The sequence below is a fragment of the Mustelus asterias genome, chromosome 17 (assembly GCF_964213995.1).
Source record: "Mustelus asterias chromosome 17, sMusAst1.hap1.1, whole genome shotgun sequence".
NCBI lineage: Eukaryota > Metazoa > Chordata > Chondrichthyes > Carcharhiniformes > Triakidae > Mustelus > Mustelus asterias.
This window is the reverse complement of record NC_135817.1, coordinates 14,079,744-14,098,008: the sequence shown is the minus strand read 5'-3', so window position 1 is coordinate 14,098,008 and position 18,265 is coordinate 14,079,744. Positions and strand designations below refer to the sequence as shown.

The 18,265-nt window shown below is 51.9% G+C and overlaps 1 protein-coding gene across 1 annotated transcript in view; it reads right to left on the bottom strand.

Moving 5' to 3' along the window:
• Positions 1-6,486: 6,486 nt before the first annotated feature.
• Positions 6,487-18,265, bottom strand: part of LOC144506253 (pleckstrin homology-like domain family B member 2) — a 193,067-nt gene continuing 181,288 nt past the window's right edge. Inside the window, exons 12-15 of the mRNA XM_078232114.1 lie at positions 17,454-17,609; positions 15,236-15,346; positions 7,889-7,978; positions 6,487-6,666 (exon numbers count right to left, since the gene is read on the bottom strand). Of these exons, the coding sequence (XP_078088240.1) occupies positions 6,487-6,666; positions 7,889-7,978; positions 15,236-15,346; positions 17,454-17,609 (537 nt within the window). The remainder of the gene's footprint in view (positions 6,667-7,888; positions 7,979-15,235; positions 15,347-17,453; positions 17,610-18,265) is intronic.

The window sequence follows — 18,265 nt, the reverse complement described above, 5'->3', positions numbered from 1 at the left end:
CAAGTGTAGACTGGGTGGTCGCTTTGCTGAGCACCATCGGTCTGTGCGCAATCAGGACCCTGACCTTCCCGGTGCTTGCCATTTTAACACACGATCCTGCTCCCATACCCACATGTCTGTCCTTGGCCTGCTGCAATGTTCCAGTGAAGCTCAACGCAAACTGGAGGATCAGCATCTCATCTTCCAGCTAGGCACTTTACAGCCTTCTCGACATTGAATTCAACAACTTCAGATGATTAACTCTACCCCATCTCGACCCCTATGTTTTCATTTAATTAAATTTTTAACAGTTCCCTACCTTTTATTTTTTTATTGTCTTTCCTTATTTTTCTTCCCCCCCACTCTTTCCTCCTATTTCATCCCCCTTTCCTTACTTTTTCACCCCCTTTGCTTCCCCTTTCCCCCCTATTCTCAATTTTGCCTCTCTCTCACCCATTCCTCCCCCCCCACACATCTTCATCTTTCACAGTTTACCCTCTGATTTCAGCTTCTCTGCCGTTTGACCATTCACCCTTTTATTCTCTCTGTGAACTGCCATTAGCAGCCTTTCCCCTTGTTTTTGTGGCTATGACTCATCTTTCATTCGCTCACCCTGCAGTATAAATATATCCCGCTTTCTATGCTTTTTAGCTTTGACAAACAGTCATCTAGACTCGAAACGTCAGCTCTTTTCTCTCCTTACAGATGCTGCCAGACTTGCTGAGACTTTCCAGCATTTTCTCTTTTGGTTTCAGATTCCAGCATCCGCAGTAATTTGCTTTTATCCTCTCTCTCTCTCCTGAACAGGGATTCCTGCCAAGTGCTGGATCCCCTCCAGATGGCAAAAGATGTCAAGACAACAACTGTCATTAGTCAAACAGAATGGCACAGTGTCAAATACTCAAATACATAAAGAGTATTCCGGCTGGGACTTCTGTTCTGAATTCTGAATTCTCTTTGTGGAACAACTTTGTCCAATCTTATCGAAGGCCCCGGAAACCCCCTCAGTGGTCCGATCGACCACGATACCTCCAGTGGAACTGGTCAGCAGCCTGAGAAGCCTCGACCTATGGCCCAGTAAAGCTGGTCACACCAACCACTGTGCACACACACTGCTGCCTCCAGCCAGCATGCTGCAAACCACAAGGGGTGCAGGAAGCTGGAAGGAGCCTCCCGCCATCGACAACAAAAAAGCAGAGTCCTGCGTACCACTGAACCTTCTCCTCTCCACAGGAACACTCACCCACAACCTCCGAGGGCACTGAAACTGCGCGCGCACGCACGCACACGTGATATGGAGATGAGCACAATGTTTGTCTGTCCCACATTAAAAGAGTTAGATCAGCAGCAACCACTGGTCAACGCAGCAGCCAGAGCCACTAAGCGAGGTTCAACATGAAGAAATAGCAGAGGAGGAAAGATACACAGATCCCAGTCCATCTTCAGACCAACAGGAAGAGACAGAATGAACAGAACCAACCATTCCTCTGGCAGAACAGCGAACGAGATATGGAAGAGCTGCACAGCCTCTGGCCCACCTTACCTTGCAAATTCACAGACTAAAGGGGCAGTGAGACTGTTGTAATGATAATAAAATCATAGTCATAATACAGAAATAATGTAAAATGCATGAGACTGATAACTTTTAACTTGCGGGAGGCAGGTGTAGTATAAAGATATGGTACATACAGGAATAATGTGGGAAGGAGGTCAGTAGTGTCCACACAGTGATGTGACCCAGACCCGGGGTCAGTGTGGTGTTGAGCAGAGATATGTATCAACCTAAACATGGAGGTAGCTCCCAGCTCATACCCTTTACTATGTGTAAATAGTTCTAATGGTTAGTGCAGACTTAGAGTTAAGCTGCAGAAAACTACAGAGAATTCTATAAGACACACTGTTCCGGAGAGAAAGAGAATGCGTGAGAGGGCGCGAGGGAGGGCGCGAGGGAGGGCGCGAGGGAGGGCGCGTGAGAGGGCGCGAGGGAGGGCGCGGGGGAGGGCGCGGGGGAGGGCGCGAGGGAGGGCGCGAGGGAGGGCGCGAGGGAGGGCGCGAGGGAGGGCGCGGGGGAGGGCGCGGGGGAGGGCGCGGGGGAGGGCGCGGGGGAGGGCGCGGGGGAGGGCGCGAGGGAGGGCGCGAGGGAGGGCGCGAGGGAGGGCGCGGGGGAGGGCGCGAGGGAGGGCGCGAGGGAGGGCGCGTGAGAGGGCGCGGGGGAGGGCGCGAGGGAGGGCGCGAGGGAGGGCGCGTGAGAGGGCGCGAGGGAGGGCGCGTGAGAGGGCGCGGGGGAGGGCGCGAGGGAGGGCGCGAGGGAGGGCGCGTGAGAGGGCGCGAGGGAGGGCGCGGGGGAGGGCGCGGGGGAGGGCGCGAGGGAGGGCGCGAGGGAGGGCGCGAGGGAGGGCGCGAGGGAGGGCGCGAGGGAGGGCGCGGGGGAGGGCGCGGGGGAGGGCGCGAGGGAGGGCGCGAGGGAGGGCGCGAGGGAGGGCGCGGGGGAGGGCGCGGGGGAGGGCGCGGGGGAGGGCGCAGGGGAGGGCGCGAGGGAGGGCGCGAGGGAGGGCGCGAGGGAGGGCGCGGGGGAGAGTGCGGGGGAGGGCGCGGGGGAGGGCGCGAGGGAGGGCGCGAGGGAGGGCGCGAGGGAGGGCGCGGGGGAGGGCGCGGGGGAGGGCGCGGGGGAGGGCGCGGGGGAGGGCGCGAGGGAGGGCGCGAGGGAGGGCGCGAGGGAGGGCGCGAGAGAGGGCGCGAGGGAGGGCGCGAGGGAGGGCGCGAGAGAGGGCGCGAGAGAGGGCGCGAGGGAGGGCGCGAGGGAGGGCGCAAGGGAGGGTGTGAGGGAGGGTGCAAGAGAGGGCACGAGGGAGAGCGCGAGAGAGGGCGTGAGGGAGGGTGCGAGAGAGGGCGCAAGAGAGGGTGCGAGAGAGGGTGCGAGAGAGGGCGTGAGGGAGGGTGCGAGAGCGCGAGAGAGGGTGCGAGAGCGCGAGATAGGGTGCGAGAGAGGGTGCGAGAGCGCGAGATAGGGTGCGAGAGAGGGTGCGAGAGCGCGAGATAGGGTGCGAGAGAGAGCGCGAGAGAGGGCGCGAGAGAGGGCGCGAGAGAGGGCACGAGAGAGGGCGCGAGAGAGGGCGCGAGAGAGGGCGCGAGAGAGGGCACGAGAGAGGGCACGAGATAGGGCGCGAGAGAGGGCACGAGAGAGGGCACGAGAGAGGGCGCGAGAGAGGGCGCGAGAGAGGGCGTGAGTAGGGCGCGAGAGCGCGAGAGAGGGCGCGAGAGAGGGCGCGAGGGAGAGTGTGAGAGGGCGCGAGAGAGGGCGTGAGTAGGGCGCGAGAGAGGGCACGAGAGAGGGCGTGAGGGAGGGTGTGCGAGAGAGGGCGCGAGAGAGGGCGCAAGAGAGGAGCGAGAGAGGGCGTGAGGGAGGGTGCGAGAGAGGGCACGAGTGAGGGCGCGAGTAGGGTGCGAGAGAGGGCATGAGGGAGGGCGCGAGAGAGAGCACGAGAGAGGGCGCGAGGGAGGGCGCGAGGGAGGGCGCGAGGGAGGGCGCGAGGGAGGGCGCGAGGGAGGGCACGAGGGAGGGTGCGAGGGAGGGCGCGAGAGAGAGGGCGCGAGGGGGGGGTGCGAGGGAGGGCACGAGAGCGTGAGAGAGGGCGTGAAAGCGTGAGAGAGGGCGTCAGAGAGGGCGTCAGAGAGGGCGCCAGAAAGGGTGCGAGACATGGCGTGAGGGAGGGCGTGAGAGAGGGCGCGAGAGTGCGCGAGGGAGGGCGCGAGAGTGCACGTGGGAGGGCGCAAGAAAGGGCACGAGGGAGGGTGCGAGGGGGGGCGCGAGAGTGCACGAGGGAGGGCGCAAGGGAGGGTGCGAGGGAGGGGGCGAGAGCGAGGGAGGGGGCGAGAGCGAGGGAGGGGGCGAGAGCGAGGGAGGGGGCGAGAGCGAGGGAGGGGGCGAGAGCGAGGGAGGGGGCGAGAGCGAGGGAGGGGGCGAGAGCGAGGGAGGGGGCGAGAGCGAGGGAGGGGGCGAGAGCGAGGGAGGGGGCGAGAGCGAGGGAGGGGGCGAGAGCGAGGGAGGGGGCGAGAGCGAGGGAGGGGGCGAGAGCGAGGGAGGGGGCGAGAGCGAGGGAGGGGGCGAGAGCGAGGGAGGGGGCGAGAGCGAGGGAGGGGGCGAGAGCGAGGGAGGGGGCGAGAGCGAGGGAGGGGGCGAGAGCGAGGAGGGGGCGAGAGAGAGGAGGGGGAGAGAGAGAGGGAGGGGGAGAGAGAGAGGGAGGGGGAGAGAGAGAGGGAGGGGGAGAGGGAGGGGGAGAGAGAGAGGGAGGGGGAGAGAGCGAGGGAGGGGGAGAGAGTGAGGGAGGGGGCGAGAGCGAGGGAGGGGGCGAGAGCGAGGGAGGGGGAGAGAGCGAGGGAGGGGGAGAGAGCGAGGGAGGGGGAGAGAGCGAGGGAGGGGGAGAGAGCGAGGGAGGGGGAGAGAGCGAGGGAGGGGGAGAGAGCGAGGGAGGGGGAGAGAGCGAGGGAGGGGGCGAGAGCGAGGGGGGAGTGGGAGCAAGCGAGGGAGGGGGAGAGAGCGAGGGAGGGGGAGAGAGCGAGGGAGGGAGTGGGAGCAAGCGAGGGAGGGGGAGAGAGCGAGGGAGGGGGAGACAGCGAGGGGGGGAGTGGGAGCAAGCGAGGGAGGGGGAGAGAGCGAGGGAGGGGGAGAGAGCGAGGGAGGGAGTGGGAGCAAGCGAGGGAGGGCGAGCGAGCGAGGGAGGGGGAGAGAGCGAGGGGGGGAGCAAGCGAGGGAGGGGGAGAGAGCGAGGGAGGGAGTGGGAGCAAGCGAGGGAGGGGGAGCGAGCGAGGGAGGGGGAGAGAGGGGGAGAGAGAGAGGGAGGGGGGAGGGGAGAGCGAGGGGGTGGGTTGAGAGAGAGAAAGAGTGAGTGGGAGGGGGAGAGAGAAAGATAGAGAGGGAGGGGGAGAGAGAGAAAGCGAGGGAGAGAGGGAGGAGAGAGAGAGGGAGGGGAGAGAAAGAGAGAGGGTGAGGGAGGGGGAGAGAGAGAGGGTGAGGGAGGGGGAGGGGGAGAGAGAGAGGCTGAGGGGGGGAGAGAGTGAAGGAGGGGGAGAGAGAAGTGGGGGAAGAGAGGGGGAGGGGGAGAACATTAATGTATTTTCACATTGGCATTAGAAGACAGCAGATTTGTATTCAGGAGGCTTATATAAATAACCCCTGTAAGAGGACCATTTACTCTGTTTTAAATGTTAGTCACACCAAGCTCACAGATAAGGGGGCTTCACACAGAGATAGCAGAAGGAGACACACGGAGACAATACCTGATTGCGTCTGCTATGTTTTTTAGCAGGAAGTGGAGGTGGTGAAGGCAGAGCAGGAGATAGAGCAGGAGAAGCAGCAGAATCTACACAAGGTGCCACTTCGTCAGGCCAGTGCACCGCAGGTGGTCTGGGCACAGGGCGAGAGGACAGTTGAGGAGGGGGTTCACATCCGAGTCGGGGAGGCGATGGCTCTGCTTGCTAAACCAACAAAAGCAATTAAGACAAACTCAGGACAGAGGAATTGGGTGTCAATCAACACTGCCCGTTTAGTGGCTTCGAATAGGAGACTGTGAGTTAGCTCAGAGATGGCAAATACCTCAGCCTGGGGCGTGGTGGTGGAGGCTGACATGGGCAGGCTGAGGCAGGGGTGGGGGCTGAAACCAGAACAGCCAGAGTAATGACCCTGTAAATCCCTGTGGGGGCAGGAGAGGCTGCAGCCCATCCCATCACAAATGGAGGCAGGTTCTCTCATCCTCTAGCCAGTAGATGCTGGATTCAACAGGGCAATGATGGCAGGGCCTGCAGAAACATTCCAGAACAATCCAGCTGACGACACCAAAGTGCATTGACCCCTGTTAGCTGGAGTGCCTATCGAGTGCCAATGTGACACAGCTAGCCTGCCGGACGCTGGGAGCGGGGATGGAGGGGGAGGGATTGAAATGCCACACAAACGGTTCGCATTTCGGGTGCCATGTGGAAGGGGAATGGCCAGGCCTCACTATACTGCAGGCCTCATCCAAATAAATCAGGCCCCTGTCACAGGGCTATCCAGGGGCTTTACCAATTCCAGCCCACAATAAGGCCCAGAGTCCAAGAGCAGGAAATGAGCTGGACACACAGGAAGGGCAAAAGTGCAGATAGACTGGACCCAGAAATAAACAGGAAAACTGGGAAATAAGGATTTTCTTCTTCTGGGAGCATAGCTCCTCCTCCTTCCAGCTCCACATTTGGAGGGCCTTCAACCAACCCTTTATGAACCATCAGTTAGGCTTCTCTGCACCAAAAGTACCAGGTAAGCCTTGACTGGGGCAAATGAGTTCAGGCCGGAGCCTGGATGTGAAATGGGAATGATGGAGGGATTGGAGGGGGAGGCTCCTTTTCACATCAAAATAATTAAGGCCAGATTTCATTTCAAGTAGATACCAAGGCACCCAAACACAAGACCCCAAGCAATGGCCTGTTAGATTTCTAACCCTTTCTGGTGCTGAGATGACCCTGTTTCCGCTCTCTTTACCAGTCATCTGGCAATTTGCCAAGGCCAGGTCTTGCCCCACGGTGATGAGCTGCAGTTACCTGTTGGGGGCTGGGAGCTTCAGCGACTGCCTCAGGCGAAATGGGAACAGAATCAGGGGGACAACTGGTCTTTGAGCTGTTGTACAACTGATTAATCTGGTTGACAGTCACATAGTCCTGAAAGGGAAGAGGTGAAGGAGCAGAGAGAGAAAGGTTAAAAGAAGAAAAAGTACAGTGAACAGCAGCATCAGAGGAGAGGAAGTTGCTGCACAGATTTGATAGTTAAACAGGACAGTGAGGGCTGGAGGGAGCTGAATTGTACTGTAAGTATTGAAAGTAGGTGACTACGTGGCAAAACAATGGCAGACACCTGCCTTATCTCCAGGAGTATTTGCTGCAATTGGTCACTGCATTTTCTGAGGAAAGCCTTCTTCGGCCGTAGTTCCAGTGGGCTCATCTCCATGGCAACCGCACCCCCTCCCTGCCCCCACCACCACACCCCCCCCCCCCCCCCCCCCTTTGTTTCCCTAGGCAATTGAGCGTGACTATTTTCCAGGATAAACTTTGAAGTAGTAAATTTTAATTTAGTGGAAAGGGAATGGGGAGAGGGGTAAAGGGTCAGATTTACATCGCATCCAATAGCGTTCTCTAATGATTTCAACCAATAGTAAAATCTGACACTGGTTTTACCCTGTGTCGCACCCAATCCTGTCACAGCTGCCTGACAAGGGGTGAGGCAGCTGCTCCTATTACCTCCTCATCCCACTGCCGAAACTAACTCCAGTTTAAAATTAATCTAGCCCCTTCTAAAACTAAAAGGTACAATTTTAGTCCGTCCCATCACACTTTCTTTATAAATATTAATCCCTCGCAGTGCAGCTTTGATGGACCTTATGTGCCAACAGGCAGAGTTTTAAAACCAAAAGATTGCTTCACCTTTAACCGCAGGAATGGGATTATTATGCCTTCCACGGAATCTCTGGCAATTTACACATTGAACAAGAATGACCAGACCTCACCCAACTGGCAAACTGTGAGCAATCGCAGACGTCCTGAGCAGGGTGCGGGTCGGGGATGGAGGTTCAGGTCCGCTACATCGAGTTAGGGGCAACTCGAGTCGTTGGAAATGGTCTGTATTCCCGGCTTGTGCTCCTACAAGCGTACACCTCCAAACCGATCATTGAGTGAGTGAGAAGCTTTACGGGGAGCTCCACGTTACCAGTGCTGAGTTTCCTCTCAGTGTGGCAGGAATTCAGCAATGCTTGCTGGATGTCAGGAATGTTTCTAAATCAATCGAGGTAGCTGGTTTTACACTCTCCACGCAAATATCTGGGCAGGCTAAGTGGGTAGAAGAGTACCATTTAAAGTACAGTATATGAGGTTGAAAGGATATAATTACCTCCTTAAATATGTTGGGATTAATGGGGAGACCTGCCCCACCGGTACTGTCATAATACATCTTCTCCAAACTCATCAAATTCTCTTTCTCCTGAGGGGGGAAAAGAAATAGTTTTTGATTTAGTTTCAGCTGATTTACGTTGCCTAAAGCAGTATTTAAGCATAGAATCACCACAGTGCAGAAAGAGGTCATTTGACCCGTTGAGTCTACACTGACCGTCCGAAAGAGGATCTTACCCAGGCCCATATCCCCGCCCCCTCGCATATTTCCCATGGCTAATCCACCTATCCATCACATCTTGGGACACTAAGCGTCAATTTAGCATTGACCAATCCACCCAACCCGCATATCTTTGGAGGAGTGTGGGAGGAAACCGGAGCACCCGGAGGAAACCCATGCAGACACGGGGAGAACGTGCAAACCCTTCCCACTTAACAGGGGGGAGATTGACCCTCGCTGCACCTGTTTGAGAGAAGCTGTAACATTGGAACAGGAAGGGGTCATTCAGCCCCTCCAGACTGTACGATTATTCAAACAGATCCCAGTTGACATATACTTCTGACTTGGTTTCGTTTCCCCGATAGCCGTTACAAACAACAGGAAAATCTATCCCTCTCAGGTTGGAAAGATCCAAACTGCCATAATGTTCCAGAATTCTTCTACCCATCGTGATTCCTGATAACATCCAAAATGGCAGGACCTCATTTTGAGATTGTTCCCCCACCAGAGCAAATAGTTTCTCCCCGAGTCTCCCCCACCAAAAAAACTCTTATGAGATCACCCCTTTAATCTTCCAGACTCAAAGTACAAGAAAGGGCGGCACGGTAGCACAGTGGTTAGCACTGCTGCTTCACAGCTCCAGGGTCCCGGGTTCGATTCCCGGCTTGGGTCACTGTCTGTGTGGAGTTTGCACATTCTCCTCGTGTCTGCGTAGGTTTCCTCCGGCTGCTCCGGTTTCCTCCCACAGTCCAAAGATGTGCGGGTTAGGTTGATTGGCCAGGTTAAAAAATTGCCCTTTAGAGTCCTGGGATGTGTAGGTTAGAGGGATTAGCGGGTAAAATATGTGGGGGTAGGGCCTGGGTGGGATTGTGGTCGGTGCAGACTCGATGGGCCGAATGGCCTCCTTCTGCACTGTAGGGTTTCTATGATTTCTATGAAAGACAAGTTTAGACAATTTGTTCTTGCTGGTGCCTACTTGTTGAAAGATTTGCTGTTATTCTCCCCGGAAGAATGAAACAAATAGAAAATGTGGAACATCCCGGCAAGTCTGACAGCATCTGAGGAGGGAGAATAGAGCCAAAGTTTTGAGTCTGGAGGTAGCTCTAACATATAGTCACCCAGACTCGAAACACTGGTTCTGTTCTCTCTCAGTAAGTCTCAAAACACCAGGTTAAAGTTTATTTGGTAGCAAAAGCCACTAGCTTTCGGAGCGCTGTCCCTTTGTCAGGTAAGTGGGAGTTCTGTTCACAAACAGGGCATATAAAGACACAAACTCAATTTACAGAATAATGGTTGGAATGCAAGTCTTTACAGGTAATCAAGTCTTAAAGGTACAGACAATGTGAGTGGAGAGAGTGTTAAGCACAGGTTAAAGAGATGTGTATTGTCTCCAGCCAGGACAGTTAGTGAGATTTTGCAAGCTCAGGCAAGTCAAGGGGGTTACAGATAGTGTGACATGAACCCAAGATCCCGGTTGAGGCCGTCCTCATGTGTGCGGAACTTGGATATCAGTCTCTGCTCAGCGACTCTGCGTTGTCGTGTGCCGTGAAGGCCACCTTGGAGAACGCTTACCCAAAGATCAGAGGCCGAATGCCCGTGACCGCTGAAGTGTTCCCCAACAGGAAGAGAACACTCTTGCCTGGTGATTGTCGAGCGGTGTTCACTCATCGTAGCGTCTGCATGGTCTCCCCAATGTACCATGTCTCGGGACATCCTTTCCTGCAGCGTATCAGGTAGACAATTTTGGCCGAGTTGCAAGAGTATGTACCGTGTACCTGGTGGATGGTGTTCTCACGTGAGATGATGGCATCCGTGTCGATGATCCGGCACGTCTTGCAGATTCCGGAGAGTAGTCCATGGTGAGTCTGATGGTGGGATGGAACTTGTTGATGTCATCATATAGTTTTTTCAGTGATTGTCGGTTGCATTCTTGGACACACGCATCTCCATCAAGGACGGTCACCTCAGCACCTCACTGTACCGCAAGCCCACGGATAACCTCACGATGCTCCACTTCTCCAGCTTCCACCCTAAACACGTTAAAGAAGCCATCCCCTACGGACAAGCCCTCCGTATACACAGGATCTGCTCAGATGAGGAGGATCACAACAGACACCTCCAGATGCTGAAAGATGCCCTCATAAGAACAGGATATGGCGCTCGACTCATCGATCGACAGTTCCGACGCGCCACAGCGAAAAACCACACCGATCTCCTCAGAAGACAAACACGGGACACGGTGGACAGAGTACCCTTCGTCATCCAGTACTTCCCCGGAGCGGAGAAGCTACGACATCTTCTCCAGGGCCTTCAACATGTCATTGATGAAGACGAACATCTCGCCAAGGCCATCCCCACGCCCCCACGTCTTGCCTTCAAACAACCGCACAACCTCAAACAGACCATTGTCCACAGCAAACTACCCAGCCTTCAGGAGAACAGTGACCACGACACCACACAACCCTGCCACAGCAACCTCTGCAAGATGTGCCAGATCATCGACACAGATGCCATCATCTCACGTGAGACCACCATCCACCAGGTACATGGTACATACTCTTGCGACTCGGCCAACATTGTCTACCTGATACGCTGCAGGAAAGGATGTCCCGAGGCATGGTACATTGGGGAGACCATATAGACACTACAACAACGGATGAATGAACACCGCTCGACAATCACAAGGCAAGAGTGTTCACTTCCTGTTGGGGAACACTTCAGCGGTCACGGGCATTCGGCCTCTGATCTTCGGGTAAGCATTCTCCAAGGCGGCCTTCCCGACACACGACAACGCAGAGTCTCTGAGCAGAGACTGATAGCCAAATTCCGCACACATGAGGACGGCCTCAACCGGGATCTTGGGTTCATGTCACACTATCTGTCACCCCCACGACTTGCCTGGGCTTACAAAATCTCACTAACTGTCCTGTCTGGAGACAATACACATCTCTTTAACCTGTGCTTAACGCTCTCTCCACTCACATTGTCTGTACCTTTAAGACTTGATTACCTGTAAAGACTCGCGTTCCAACCATTATTTTGTAAATTGAGTTTGTGTCTTTATATGTCCTGTTTGTGAACAGAACTCCCACTTACCTGACAAAGGGGCAGCGCTCCGAAAGCTCGTGGCTTTTGCTACCAAATAAACTTGTTGGACTTTAACCTGGTGTTGTGAGACTTCTTACTGTGTTTACCCCAGTCCAACGCCGGCATAGAACATTACAGCGCAGCACAGGCCCTTCGGCCCTTGATGTTGCGCCGACCAGTGGAACCAATCTAAAGCCCCTCTAATCTACACTATTCCAATATCATCCATATGTTTATCCAATAACCATTTGAATGCTCTTAATGTTGACGAATCCACTACTGCTGCAGGCAGGGCATTCCACGCCCTTACTACTCTCTGAGTAAAGAACCTACCTCTAACATCTGTCCTATATCTCTCACCCCTCAATTTAAACCTATGTCCCCTCGTGCTAGCCATCACCATCCGAGGAAAAAGGCTCTCACTGTCCACCCTATCTAATCCTCTGATCATCTTGTATGCCTCTATTAAGTCAGCTCTTAACCCTCTTCTCTCTAACGAAAACAACCTCAAGCCCCTCAGCCTTTCCTCATACGATTTTCCCACCATACCAGGCAACATCCTGGTAAATCTCCTCTGCACCCTTTCCAACACTTCCACATCTTTCCTATAATACGGCGACCAGAAATGTACGCAATACTCCAAATGCGGCCGCACCAGAGTTTTGTACAGTTGCAGCATGACCTCCTGGCTCCAAAACTCAATCCCTCTACCAATAAAAGCTAACACACCGTACACCTTCTTAACAACCCTATCAACCTGGGTGCCAACTTTCAGGGATCTATGCACATGGACACCCAGATCCCTCTGTTCATCCACACTACCAAGTATCTTACCATTAGCCCTGTTACTCCTTCCAAAGTGAATCACCTCACACTTTTCCGCATTAAACTCCATTTGCCACCTCTCAGCCCAGCTCTGCAGCTTATCTATGTCCCTCTGTAACCTGCCACTTCCCTCCGCGCTGTCTACAACTCCACCGACTTAAGTGTCATCCGCAAATTTACTAATCCATCCTCCCACGCCCTCATCCAGATCATTAATAAAAATGACAAACAGCAGTGGCCCCAAAACAGATCCTTGCGGTACACCACTAGTAACTGAACACCAGGATGAATATTTCCCATTAACCACCACCCTTTGTTTTCTTACAGCTAGCCAATTCCTGATCCAAACCACTAAATCACCCTCAATCCCATGTGTCCGTATTTTTTGCAAAAGCTTATCATGGGGAACCTTATCAAACGCTTTGCTAAAATCCATATACACCACATCAACCGCTTTACCCTCATCCACCTCTTTGGTCACCTTCTCAAAGAACTCAATAAGCTTTGTGAGGTACGACCTACCCTTCACAAAACCGTGCTGACTATCCCTAATCAAATTATTCCTTTCTAGGTGATTATAAATTCTATCTCTTCTAATCCTTTCCAATACTTTGCCCACAACAGAAGTAAGGCTCACCGGTCTATAATTACCAGGGTTGTCCCTACTCCCCTTCTTGAACAAGGGGACAACATTTGCTATCCTCCAGTCTTCTCCACATCTGTTCTCTCTCCACAGATGCTGTCAGACCTGCTGAGATTTTCCAGCATTTTCCGTTTATGTTTCAGATTCCAGCATCCGCAGTATTTTGTTTTTATCTCCAGGAAGAATGTTTGGGGCCCTGCACAGCCGGTGTTTTCATGCCACTGTGGGAAACTAAGAGCTCATCCTGTAACCTGAGACTCCTGTTGACTCTCCATGCAATAGTACCCTGCTGAAAGCAGGAGCTGAGATTTGGCAAACAGAGCCTCTCGTCCAATGCTGGGAATCCAATCACTGACCACCAGTATTTGAATGGAGCATTCCAGAGTAATCACAGCCAACATCACGGAGACAGCTAAAGGTAATTAGCAACTTTCAACAATGCTATGTGCATGCTGTGGGAACTGGCTCAATCTGCTATTTATACAAAGAGGTATTGCCGCTCTCAATCATCAGGAAAACTATGTCAGTCTGCTATTTATACTCCACTCATGACACTATTCATGTTTCCTTATTAAACTGAGAAAAGCTGAAAGGGCAAGGGTCAGAGTGCAGGAGATTGTAGAAGTGAAAGGGCAAAGATCTAGTGCAGGGGATCGCAGAGATAAACGATCTGGAAGAAGGTGTAACTGGGGTGATCAGTAAGTTTGCGGACGACACAAAATTGGCAGGACTTGCAGATAGTGAGGAACATTGTCAGAAGCTACAGAAGGATATAGATAGGCTGGAAATTTGGGCAAAGAAGTGGCAGGTGGAGTTCAATGCGAAGTGATGCATTTTGGTAGAAATAATGTAGGGAGGAGCTATACGATAAATGGCAGAACCATAAAGGGTGTAGATAGGCAGAGGGACCTGGGTGTGCAAGTCCACAGATCCTTGAAGGTGACGTCACAGGTGGAGAAGGTGGTGAAGAAGGCATATGGCATGCTTGCCTTTATAGGACGGGGCATAGAGTATAAAAGTTGGGGTCTGATGTTGCAGATGTATAGAACGTTGGTTCGGCCGCATTTGGAATACTGCGTCCAGTTCTGGTCGCCACACTACCAGAAGGATGTGGAGGCTTTGGAGAGAGTACAGAGGAGGTTTACCAGGATGTTGCCTGGTATGGAGGGTCTTAGTTATGAGGAGAGATTGGGTAAACTGGGGTTGTTCTCCCTGGAAAGACGGAGGATGAGGGGAGACTTAATAGAGGTGTATAAAATTATGAAAGGCATAGATAGGGTGAACGGTGGGAAGCTTTTTCCCAGGTCGGTGGTGACGTTCACGAGGGGTCATGGGTTCAAGGTGAAGGGGGGGAGGTTTAACACAGATATCAGAAGGACATATTTTACACAGAGGGTGGTGGGGGCCTGGAATGCGCTGCCAGGCAGGGTGGTGGAGGCGGACACACTGGGAACGTTTAAGACTTATCTAGATAGCCATATGAACGGAGTGGGAATGGAGGGATACAAAATAATGGTCTAGTTTGGACCAGGGAGCGGCACGGGCTTGGAGGGCCGAAGGGCCTGTTCCTGTGCTTTATTGTTCTTTGTTGTTCTAGGTAACAGGGCAAGGGTCACAGCAGTGATGATTGCAGAGGTGAAAGGGCGAGGATCATAACATCAGAGATCACCTTGTGTGTGAGATAACATCATTGATTTGAGTCTATCTGACCACACCAAAAACTCAACTCTCCACAGCCAAATGGAGAATTGACAACATTGATCGAAACATAGAAATGTAATAGGAAGAGGAGGCCAATTAATCCTTCATGCCTACTCTGTCATTCAATATCATGGCTGATCCTCTACCTCAACACCATACTCCAGCAATCTCCCCATACCCCTTGACACAAATTGTTCTAAAGATATGGCTGAGGCAGTATTACACATATTTAATAACTCTTTCTCAAAAGGTATAGTACCAGAGGAGACCAATAGTCTGCCTCCGTGCTGCATACCCTATGTAATGCCATGATTGGTAACTGCGGGTTTTCCTATATTTAACCAAGGAGCTGCCTTACATTGCCAAGGTCTTTACAGATTGGACTGCCAAACTTCAAGAACAATGAAGATCACAAAATTAAAACGATCCAGTGTTGAAACCAACTGAAATAATGCTTCTGTTATTGAGGGGAGAGTGAGTCAGAAAATTAACCCTGGAGCTAGTTCCACAATCAGCCTATTCCCAGGAAAAACTAATGGACAGTATTCAGCAATCAGGGTTCTAATGAAATTCAACCCTGCTTTCCTTCCCCCACTTTTCTGGGTCAAAGGCCAGATTGTCCATGTTTTACCCTTTGTTTTTAAAACTATTTTCACCTCCTCTGGACCCTCCTTTCATTTCCATGGGCTTTTCTTCCCCAACCTCAATGTCTTTGCCTTGCGAACATCATTCCCCTTGGACTGTCACGCAATGGGGAACAGGCTCAATAAAAGTGCCCATGTTGGGATCGCTTAGCATGTATCCCTTGCTTTTCTCAGGAAGATACAGAGTATTTCAGAAGAGGAGCCAGCTGCTTTGTTTACAACACTCACTCGCTGCAGCATGGCGAGTAAGCTGTTCTTCTCTTTGCTGAAATGTTGTCGCTCCAGCTCAGTCTGTTGTTCAATCTGACCAGCCTGATTTCCCAATGACGTGATTCTTTTCTGTCAAAGGAAAGCAAAGGCCCCATGAGAACAATCATCAACAGCAGCCCATTCAGCATTGAGTTCAGATTTAAAAGCTTATTAGTAAGTAAATAAGTGACAAAAAAAACTAAGCTTAAAAACATGCAATGTTGTCCTCTTGGTAATCCAGCACTGGAATTTTCTTGAAAAGGGAAGCACGGGGCAGCACGGTAGCACAGTGGTTAGCACTGCTGCTTCACAGCTCCAGGGACCTGGGTTCAATTCCCGGCTTAGGTCACTGTCTGTGTGGAGTTTGCACATTCTCCCCGTGTCTGCGTGGGTTTCCTCCGGGTGCTCCGGTTTCCTCCCACAGTCCAAAGATGTGCGGGTTAGGTTGATTGGCCATGCTAAAATTGCCCCTTAGTGTCCTGAGATGCGTAGGTTAGAGGGATTAGCGGGTAAATGTGTAGGGATATGGGGGCAGGGCCTGGGTGAGATTGTGGTCGGTGCAGACTCGATGGGCCAAATGGCCTCTTTCTGCACTGTAGGGTTTATATGAATGTTGTTGAAGGTTTTTCTCTCATCAGGACAAATGCAAGAATGTCAAATTTCAAACCATCACAACAATTTATACCATGGGGAAAAAAGGGTGAAAGCAATGGGGAACTATAGGCTCCTCCAGCTTCTGGGGAATTCAAAAAGGCATAAGGGTTCCTGATGTTTAGAGTGAATGGGTCCCTGCGTACGAATGTGTGCTGCTTCTAGATTTCTCTAGCCCGTTGTTTTCTACATGGCAACACTTTGGCCAATCAGAGCCAACTCGCCAACCAATCAGTAGCTCTTTCTCCTGTATTATAAATTGCGATTGTTTGAAATTTGGCATTCTTGAATTTGTCCTGATGAGCATGAGATGAAAAGCTTTGACGATATGTCTTTCTTTTCATACTACCTTTCCCTCACACCACGTTAAAACACAACTACACTTTGTAATCGCTGGTGTGATGTTGGCATTGATTACCCATCCCTACCTGCCCTGAGGGCATTAAAAATCCATTATATGGTTTTGGAGCCAAATTGGGTCCCTCCCCATGATGGACCTGAATGAACCAGATGGTTCCAGCAGCTTTCATAAGGAACCTCTCTTTCTCTCTCTCGCGCTGTTCCTCCAATAAGAAGCTCTAAAAAACTCAATTACACTTGAGGGGTCTTGATAGAGTGGATGTGCAGAGGATGTTTCCTCTTGTGGGATAATCTAGAACTGGGGGTCACCGTTTAAAAAGAAGTGGTTACCCATTTAATACAGAGATGTGGAGAAATGTCTTCTCTCAGAGGCTCGAGAGTCTTTGCAACTCCCTCAAAAGGCAGCGGATGGAGTGTCTTTGAATACTTTTAAGGCAGAATTGGAGAGATTCTTGATAAACAAGCAGGTGAAAGGTTATGGGTGTTGGCAGGAGGTTACTATCAATGACCTTACTGAATGGCAGAGCAGGCTCAACGGGCCGAGTGGCCTACTCCAGTTGCTAGCTTTGTACGTGTGTAGGTACAAGTGATCATTGAGAGTTTCAAACTCGTGACTTCTGTAGGGGGTGGTTGACTAGCCCATTGTACCCAATGTTTCTCAGAACAGATCTAACTCTGCCAATGAAGATGTAGGTGAGAAACATCCCGATTCTCACCCAAATGAAGTGCTGGCTTTTATGTATATTAGCATCATTATCTGTCTACATAACCCATCCATTGATGGCGATTTGTTAAAACCCTACATTGCTGCGAATTTTCTGATTGCTGTGTCCATGTCTGCACTCCCCATTTGAAATGGAATCCACAATGGAAACTATTCAAAGCTGAAAATGGTCTTTCCTGCAGTGTGAGACGGGTTCCAAATGATCCAGCTTTCCGTTTGGAAACCAACAATTCGGTATGGTGTGAAACAGGCTGTCAATTTGCTCCACATCCTTGCACACCAAAGACAACAGATTTTACCGTATAACACTGTAATTACCCGCTCCTGCCAGTTGAGGCACTGTAGGTTGGAGGTTAAAATCATAGTGTGGAAGGTTTACATAACAAGCTTCAATTCAGTGGAGCCCTGAGGGATTTGCTAATCATACACTCTATTGCTATAATGAGAGTCAGTGATCCTCACCTCCCTTGTTGTAATGCTCTGTTGGTACTCAGCCATTTCACCCAGGAGCTGTTTGGAGAGAGTTTCCTTCTCCTCTTCAAGCCGGCTCTGCTGTTCCAGCTGCTGAAATTCCAAATCGTCATATCGCTTCACCTCCAAATCCAACTGTTCACCATCCTGGAGAGACAGAACCCCATCAAATACTCAGTAAACTGCAGTTGGGGTCGCATCACCACAACCAGGATCGCTCCATTACAATACGATCACACCACTGCAAACATGATAGCCCCATTCCAACAAGATTGCTCCATTACAATACAATCGCTCCATTAGAAAAAGGATAGCTCCATTACAATAAAGATATTGCTTCATTACATTAGGCATCGCTCCATTACAATAGGCATCGCTCCATTACAATAGGGATCGCTCCATTACAATAGGCATCGCTCCATTACAATAGGGATCGCTCCATTACAATAGGGATCGCTCCATTACAATAGGGATCACTCCATTACAATAGGGATCGCTCCATTACAATAGGGATCGCTCCATTGCAATAGGCATCGCTCCATTGCAATAGGCATCGCTCCATTGCAATAGGCATCGCTCCATTGCAATAGGGATCGCTCCATTACAATAGTTAATTTATTATTGTCACAAGTAGGCTTACATTAACACTGCTATAAAGTTACTGTTAAAATCCCCAAGTCGCCACACTCCGGCGCCTGTTCAGGCACACTGAGGGAGAATTTAGCATGGCCAATGCACCTAACCAGCATGTCTTTCGGACTGTGGGAGGAAACCAGAGCACCCGGAGGAAACACACGCAGACA